Genomic DNA, 8,862 nt, shown 5'->3' on the forward strand with positions numbered 1-8,862 from the left:
ATCGCCAACCGTCCGGCCCGCTGGGCAAACGCCAGGGAGGAGTGGGACGGGAGAGTGAAGGATCATAGTGCCCCGTGACTGCATTCCCATGCACCTCTTCATTTTAATATAGACTATGACTTCATGACTTCAGATTTCACTGTTTATATACGCCTAGAACAATAGTAGTAATTAGTGCAACTAAATACATTAATAGTTAAAACATAAGGCATAAACATTCAAATAATTTATTATATTATTATCCATAACCATCTTTTCATTTTTATAATATTGTAACACATACTACAATAGGCATTATATAATTGTTATTTATATTTATTGTTATTCATATTTATATATTGTTAAAAGAGTAAATATTGATACTTGTGAAATTATATTGCTTTGATGTTTATCAAATTAAAACAAGCAGATTACAAGTTTTCATTTTCTGTTGTCATGCTAAAAAGGCACTCGGTAAATAAAATGATTATTATTATGCAAACTGCCTGTAAATAATAATAATAGCAACACTAAACACATTTAAAAAGCAATTACAATGGTTATTATTATTATTGTTATTCAATTTATGTTATTTCAATACAGTATTTATATATATAGCTGAGTTCATAGTTATGAAAATAAACTTTATTTTCATTCTTTTATTTTCATTCTCTGTTGTAAAGCAACATTGAAGTGTTGTAAAAAGAAAACAACAACAATAATAATAACACTTATTATTTGTTATTATTTTTATGATTATTGTTATTAATGTTATTATTCAAACACTGAATTAATTGAATATAAAATACATACAATATATAATAATATATTAACATAAATAAATTATTCATTTATTTAAGTTAATATATAATAATAAATAAATAAAAAAAGTGTTTGTCTCGGTGTCAAAACTGTTTAATAGTCCACTGGTGTTTAGGACACACGTCTGGCCAATTCTATAACAGAAAAGGATCGGCTGATTAACATGCCACACCACTCACTTCCTCTCAAACACACTATTGTCGTCCACCCAGATGCCTGACAACAAAACACTTGTGTGCGCTTATGGGCAACAGAACTTCCCGGAAAGATCAAAAGGAGAGCAAAAAAGAGGGAAAAAAGTTGTGAACATATCCTCACGGCCTAGAGTGAGACGACGAGACGACCAATGTATAGAAAAGAAGACTGTTTGATTTCCTTGGAAAAGACTGACAGGACAAAAGCAGGATGTTTCCAAAGAAACATCAAAAACATGCAGACAATCAAACATATTTAATACGTTTTCGAGACGATTTTTCATGTAAAGAACGTTTTGCATGATTGCAAAGGCATTATTTCATGGAACAGGTTTTTCCACTCACTTCTTTACTATAAATTTGGCCAGACAAGTGTTATACTCTGTGTGTGCGTTGATCTTCAACTCTTTGTATCTCACTCTGAATATGTGTGTAGTGGAGTGAGAACAAGGTCAGAAGCTCATTGGTCAGTTCTGGTGATTGACAGGTCAGAATCTCAAAGCTACAGGCCCCTCTGTTACAGACCTATAAATAGACTCCCATCTCACTCGGCTCCGAATCGCTTCATTCTGACAAACTCTCTGCTGGTAAGTCTAGTAAGTTTTTATATCATTACAATGTTTTACAGCTTATTTCGCTGCAAGCGTTCTGTACTGCAAAGCTAACTTCATAATGACTAGAAATGTGTTTGCACAAGTGAAAAACAGAAAGAAAGTTAATGGTCCATAAAATTGCTCCAACACTTAAACGTTTACAGTCGTTTGAGGGGAAAAGTTAAACAGCTTGAAATTGGTTTCAAACATTTTTGTGCTTTTTGTAATTATTCCAGAAAACGTCGAACACACTACAGTACATTAAGATGTCCGACTTAGAGACCTGCCTGGGAACCATCATTGACACCTTCCACAAGTACTCGTCGAAAGAAGGTGACAAGTACAAATTAAAAAAGAGCGAACTCAAGGATCTGCTCACGCATGAATTCCCGACTCTTACTGAGGTAATTAAAAAATTACTTTTTATTTTACCCTATACTTTGTCTTGAAAATGTACGAATATTTGATTTACAATCAAGGATTTTTTGTCAAAATTGAGGTTTTGTGTCAAAAATTTACGATTAAAATGTAGTGCTGTCAAATTGATTAATCGCATCTAAGTACACACACACACACACACACACACACACATATATATAAATATATATATATATATATCAAATCGATTTAATCGATTTGACAGCATATATATTAGTGCTGTCAAATCGATTAATCACGATTAATCGCATTTAACAAAAAAGTTTGTTTATATATGTGTGTGTGTGTGTGTGTGTGTGTGTATGTATATATACAGTAAATATAATGTATATATGTATATATATATATATATAAATATAATACTATATACACTTATATTATATATATTATATAGTTGATTAATCGATTTGACAACACTAATATGTATATATACACACATACGCACACTCACACACACACACACACACACACACACACACACACACACACACACACACACACACACACACACACACACTTATATATTTACAAACTTTTATGTTAAATGTGATTAATCGATTTGACAACCCTAGATTGAATATTTTAATGCTAAGCAAATTAGCTATTTTCGTATTTCTTAGGTTTTTCTCTTTATCTCCCTCAGCAAGTGAAAGATCAAGCAACAATGGACAGTTTGATGGAAAGCTTGGACACCGACGGCGACTCTGAGTGCGATTTTCAGGAGTTCATGACCTTCATCACCATGGTTACCATTTGTTGCCATGAGTTTTTCGAACACCACGAAGACGAATGAGTCGGATTTAAAAACAAGTTAAATTTTCCGTAGTTTAATGAGTCACAATACATTCCTTCTCTTAAATTTTGCTTTGTTCTTTATCACACCGTATTAGGATTGTTGTTTTGTTTGGACAGAATGTACACGCTGCTTGTATGACAATTTGCTTGGCTTGTTTTGCTAGAATCAAAACCAGTTTATAATTTATTACAAAGCATGTTTCTATTATTTTGCCTAGACATTTTCTTTCCAAGACATGCCCATCATAAATCTCATCGAGTGAAATGCGGACCAGGTGTTGCGCTCTTGTCATTTCAATTCCAGACTTATTATAAAATGTTTTATTCTGATTAGCTTCAGACTATTAGGCTGACTTACAATGGATTGTTCCAGGGTTTTAGACAAATCACACTGTGCTTTAAAAAGACCCACAAAAGCAAATTATTCTTTTGAAAAAATCTATCGAGCATATGGTATGATGTTTATGACCATCCAACATATGTTGTTTGAGGCATCAAAGCTAGTGTTTTTCATGTCTTAATTGCCTCAGATTTGTCTGTTTTTTTGTTATAGTACATGAATTGTGTTTCCAATTGTAACCTAAGCTAAAAGTTAATGTCAAACGATCTCAAAACATCAGGCCTCACTCATTAAACATAAGCGATTTTCTGTGTAAATCATAGAAAAATCTATTTATGCCAATGATTGTGTTGAACTGAATGCAACAGTTTACATAAGAATAATTTACTCAAATTTGTTTTGATCGTACTTAATGAATGAATGAATGTTTCTTTACAAAGTGAAAAAGGTCTTTCTTTATAGAAGGTAAATCAGTTTCAGAGGCCAAACTGTTAGAATTATGGAATGAAAACTAGCTAAATAAAATTGTGAACAGATGAAATTCAAGCAACGTGTAAGCAATTTTATTATCTATCTATCTATCTATCTATCTATCTATCTATCTATCTATCTATCTATCTATCTATCTATCCATCCATCCATCCATCCATCCATCCATCCATCCATCCATCCATCCATCCATCCATCCATCCATCCATCCATCCATCCATCCATCCATCTATAAAAACTTGGTGCCTTAAATTAAGTACAATCAATTTGTACAAACAATCATTAAACTGACTTAAAAATTAGTTGAATCTCGCTTAACTTAAAAAAATAAGTTTAAAATGTAAAAACATAATTGTCGACTTAATGATCTTGTCATTTTTTACAGTCTATCTATCTATCTATCTATCTATCTATCTATCTATCTATCTATCTATCTATCTATCTATCTATCTATCTATCCATCCATCCATCCATCCATCCATCCATCCATCCATCCATCCATCTATCCATCCATCTATAAAAACTCGGTGCCTTAAATTAAGTACAATCAACTTGGCAGTACAAGTCATTTCAACTTAAATTACATTAAACTGACTTAAAAATCAGTTGAATCTCGCTTAACTTAAAAAATTAAGTTTAAAATGTAAAAACATAATTGTCGACTTATTGATCTTGTTATTTTTTACAGTCTATCTATCTATCTATCTATCTATCTATCTATCTATCTATCTATCTATCTATCTATCTATCAGTTTTAAAATCTAGCATTAGTTTTAAAATAATTCAATTTTATCCCTTCATTAACGCAGCATCAAGTTTTCTTTATCCATGAATCGTATCATGTTATTTATAGCAGGATACATGGTAAATGTTCTCCAGTGTCTTTGTATAGCTCAAAACAGAATGAATAATTCTACTATTTATTTAAAATGTAATTTAAATGCAATTTGAGAAGAGGAACTGGCACTCACTGGGCTTTATAAACCAAGAAAATCATTTGGAATTACCTTCTCTTTTAGAAAAAATATGGACGTGCGCTTCCTTAGCTAGAGGACGCCTCTAAACAACTGCTTGGCAATGTCCCTGGTGACTTCCATTGATTTAGATGTCCCGCAGGTGTCCTCATTACCCAGCACAAACGGTCAATAAGGAGGCCTTCACATCCGGGTACTAATTAACAGATCAATGTCACTCTGCAAGACCCTGAAAGATGTAAATATTATATGCACACACAATCTGATAAAGAATACCTTATGTAAGCAGCTTGAAAATCAGCCAGATATTTATATGCAATTTACGAATCCAAACAGACAAATACAAGTTTGTTTGAAGGACTTTTAAGTATCGACCAATCACAGACTGCCGTACTGGATACTTCCGATAAGTGGCAGTGTTGTGCCGTGCCAGCACACGTTCTCTGATCTGAGAAAATGAGAGATGTGTTGAGGTGGAGAGTGGACGCAATATGATAAAGTCACTGGATTTATTTGACAATGCAATAAAGCATAAATAAATAAATAAATAAATAAAGCATGATAAAAATAAGTGTCCACAGTATTTCTGGAGTGAAGGATGAGTGCCTCGGGGTGATTGCTTTGGCTGAGTTGAGCAAATGAGGCGCTCTCTCTCTGTGTGTGTGTGTGTTTGTGTTTGTTTACCCAGCTGTGTGGTCTGACTAGCATCTTTTAGCATCCCACAGTAGGTAATGTCCCATGAGGTCATTGGACTGGACTTTAGGGTGGAATTTGGGAACTCGGCTTGCTGCCAAAAGACAGAGTTCTGTGGTGGTGTTCAGTCTGCTACTTCTGGAACATATTCAAATATGGCATGATCACACAACTATGATTTTACCTTGATACTTTTGACGACACAGTCACACATATCTGTCTGTCTGTCTGCCTATCTAGCTATTTATATGATAGCCATCTATCTATCTATCCATCCATCCATCCATCCTTCTATCTATCTATCTATCTATCTATCTATCTATCTATCTATCTATCTATCTATCTATCTATCTATCTATCTATATCCATCCATCCATCCATCCATCCATCCATCCATCTCCATCCATCCATCCATCCATCCATCCATCCATCCATCCATCCATCCATCCATCTATCTATCTATCTATCTATCTACTGTAACTTGTCATCACACTTAGTTTTGACTGCATTGTTGAAAATAAAAAAATCTAAAATGTGTAATTATTAATAACATTTGTATAAATTACACACAGCACACACACACACGTACGTTTTGGAAATTATATCATCATGAGCTCTGAGCAATGATTAACATACATTAATTTCCCTACCATCCAGATTTTTCATTTTCTTTCCATCATTAGGGATTCAAGGCAGCTTTGAGAACACTTGAAAGAGAAAGAAGGGAATGCAGAGAGAGAGAGAGAGAGAGAGAGATGGGATTGAGTGACTGTAGTCTTGTTATATAGGCTGTTTATGCTTGTGTCTTGAGCGAGAGATGCAGACAGAATGCGTTTTAATGACATCCACCATCATGGACAAACACTTCTTTGATTATATAGAAGCCTCAAGATGCAGCATAACTGCAAGTACTTCTCTGTGAGTGCCAGCCAGTCACTGATTGATTGTTTATGTCTACGTGTGTGTGCATACCTTCTGCAGCAGAGAGTGCAAAACATTGCTGATTTGATATACATTATCATTTGACAATGCTAACTATCCCTATTAAATGGTTGATGCTGTTTTGGTGGACACAGTTTTTACATCTACACATTTGTTAAGTAATTCCGCTTTGCACCATGGCCGGATTATTATGTCTGGTTTGCATTTATTTATAATAATTCAGCAGCCTGTCATTAATTAGTGCTTTTAAATATTAAACTTATTACAAGGCGGCTAGGGATCCACAATATATCGGCCACCATACCAGTATCGGCCGATATACAATCCTTTTTAATATTATCGTAATCGGCCCAGTATGCAAATTTGGCTGATATATTAAAGACAATAAATAATGGATTATTTCTTTATTATCTATATTAAATTGCTCGAAATATGATTGGAATCACTTCAAAACAGGAAAATACAGTTAAGTGCACCATGTGCATAATGAGAACGTCATAATTGTGTGCTTGGGACATGACTTTTAATAGTGAGACTTTTGTTTTTGTAATCAGGATCTCAAAAATTATATAAAAATTTGGATTTAGATTTATCGGCCAAAATTTTCATATCGGTGTGTCCCTAAAGGCAGGAATGGGTATTTTATAAACCATGGCTGAAAAATATCTATATAGCAGTGCATAATAAGGGCAGGTTTCGATGTGCTCCCATGTGGACCGTATAGCTAGAAATGTTTATTTATACTGTTCGGTTAACACTTTCACCCAGTGCGCTTTAAACGCAATCAAAAGGTGACAGAAATGGAGAAGACTGAGGAGGAGGACAGCAAAATATGGAAATAAAAAGCCAGCATTATGCCTTCATTCTCTCCTCTCACTCTTTTTAAGACAAAGTATTATAACACATCAATACTGTTAACCCTCACATTTTCCCTCTTTTAAAACAATAAACTATTCCATAAATCTAAATGTTTAAAATGCTACAGAAAATACAAACAAATAATTCAAAGAATGACCCTTTTCTCTCCCCTACCTCTGCCTCTTTGTGGTGTTCATTGTTTAAATGGGAAGAAAGGGTCTCAGAAGCGAGCAGAGATGCTTTCTTGGGGCTGCATGGATGCACATGATATGAGAAGCAAAATTAAATAAAGGGTGATTGTGTTCAGGGGATTATATCGGGGTTAGTCCTGCACGCTCGACTGGAAACATGACAGCACAAGAATAATTAGCTCACCTGCAAATATTCCTAACTCACTTACACCGGCCGACTCCAGTGACCACCCTGATGGAAGGAGGGGAGTGTGTGCGTGCATATATATGTCTGTGAGCGCATAAGAAAGAAAAAAGTAACCCCAGGAGCTCGTAGACCCCAGCAGTGAGAACAGATGTCCTACCATAACCCATAGCAGCCTGTGAGTGACCTCCATGAGAGCGGGCCGTCTTGCATTAGCACCTGCCCTTGCTCACGGGGAGGCGGAAAGGAAGTCATTTTAATTGGAGTATTACTTACGGGCCAGTGATTCATTAGGCCTTTAACCTTATCGTATATTATGTGCGTGTTTGAAGAACATCGGTATGTCCTGGAAAACATCTGAAGAGGTCAAATGGGACATCAATATGTGCTTATTTTACTGTAGGATGCTGATTGGTTTATAGTATTTTTTACAAATTACCCAGCTCTCCGGCAGGCCCCTTAGAGCCCACACTTATGCTCCATCCGATTATTCCCCAAGCATTCTGCTTCCCCGAGAGAACCGCAACAATAACAAAGCAATAAGGACCTCAGGTGGGGTCTTAACCCTCCACCACAGTGACTTACGATGAGGATTTCGCTGCAGAAATCTGAAAGAAAAGAGATGGCTACGATACTGTTTTTAAGAACGGCATTTCACTAAATATATCTGCATAAGATTTCCTTCATTTTTGAAGAGGCTTTCAGACAGATTTAAAATACATGTGATTAATTAATCTACTTAAATACATACGATAATATTTTTTATTTTACAGATTACCCGGGCTCTCCGGCAGGCCCCTTAGAGCCCATACTTATATAGTTCACCCAAAAATTTGAATTCTGTCATTAATTACTCACCCTCATGTCATTCCAAACCCTTAAGACCTTCATTCATCTTCGGAACACAAATGAAGATCTTTTTGATGAAATCTGAGATCTTTCTGTCCCTCCATTGACAGCTACGCAACTACCACTTTGATGCTTCAAAAAGTTAATAAAGAGATCGTAAAACTATTCCATATGAATCGAGGTGTTTAGTCCAAATTATCTGAAGAAACTTGATCGCTTTATATGATAAACAGATTTAATTTAGGCTTTTATTTAAATATTCAAATATTTAAAAGTAGTCAATTGATATGCTGATTAATTCATCAAAATCACCACTTTTTTTATTTGTTGGTCTATGTAAACGTGTGGATACCTCGATGATTTTATTCATAGTTTCGCATCTCGCACCATCAGCACCCCATGCAGATAAACAGTATTATTTTATCCCATTTGTACTCTTCTCTTAAACACTGATACATCTTTTCCTACACCAGATACTGGTGTATCACTTTAAAAAGAATTGTCGCTGAAGGCTCGGAATA

General features: G+C 34.9%; 1 protein-coding gene across 2 annotated transcripts; it reads left to right on the forward strand.

Annotated features, from left to right (window-relative positions):
• The first annotated feature begins 992 nt into the window (after window positions 1-992).
• Window positions 993-2,836, forward strand: s100b (S100 calcium binding protein, beta (neural)). 2 transcript variants are annotated; one of them, XM_079891145.1, is made up of 3 exons: window positions 993-1,582; window positions 1,825-1,992; window positions 2,670-2,836. In XM_079891145.1, the coding sequence occupies exons 2-3, from the start codon at window positions 1,855-1,857 to the stop codon at window positions 2,817-2,819; spliced, it is 288 nt and encodes a 95-aa protein (XP_079747271.1). In that variant the 5' UTR covers window positions 993-1,582; window positions 1,825-1,854; the 3' UTR covers window positions 2,820-2,836. The 2 variants fall into 2 exon arrangements, with proteins under 2 accessions (XP_079747271.1, XP_079747272.1); XM_079891146.1 differs by having other exon boundaries at window positions 1,558-1,591.
• Window positions 2,837-8,862: the final 6,026 nt, after the last annotated feature.

Source organism: Squalius cephalus (assembly GCF_949319135.1).
Source record: "Squalius cephalus genome assembly, chromosome: 13".
In the NCBI taxonomy this organism is placed as follows: Eukaryota; Metazoa; Chordata; class Actinopteri; order Cypriniformes; family Leuciscidae; genus Squalius; species Squalius cephalus.

Excerpts from the sequence above, each read along its gene's own strand:
- s100b (XM_079891145.1), top strand. The coding sequence starts at position 1,855 with ATGTCCGACTTAGAGACCTGCCTGGGAACCATCATTGACACCTTCCAC. Across the intron at positions 1,993-2,669 it reads AATTCCCGACTCTTACTGAG|CAAGTGAAAGATCAAGCAAC; the intron begins GTAATTAAAAAA and ends TATCTCCCTCAG.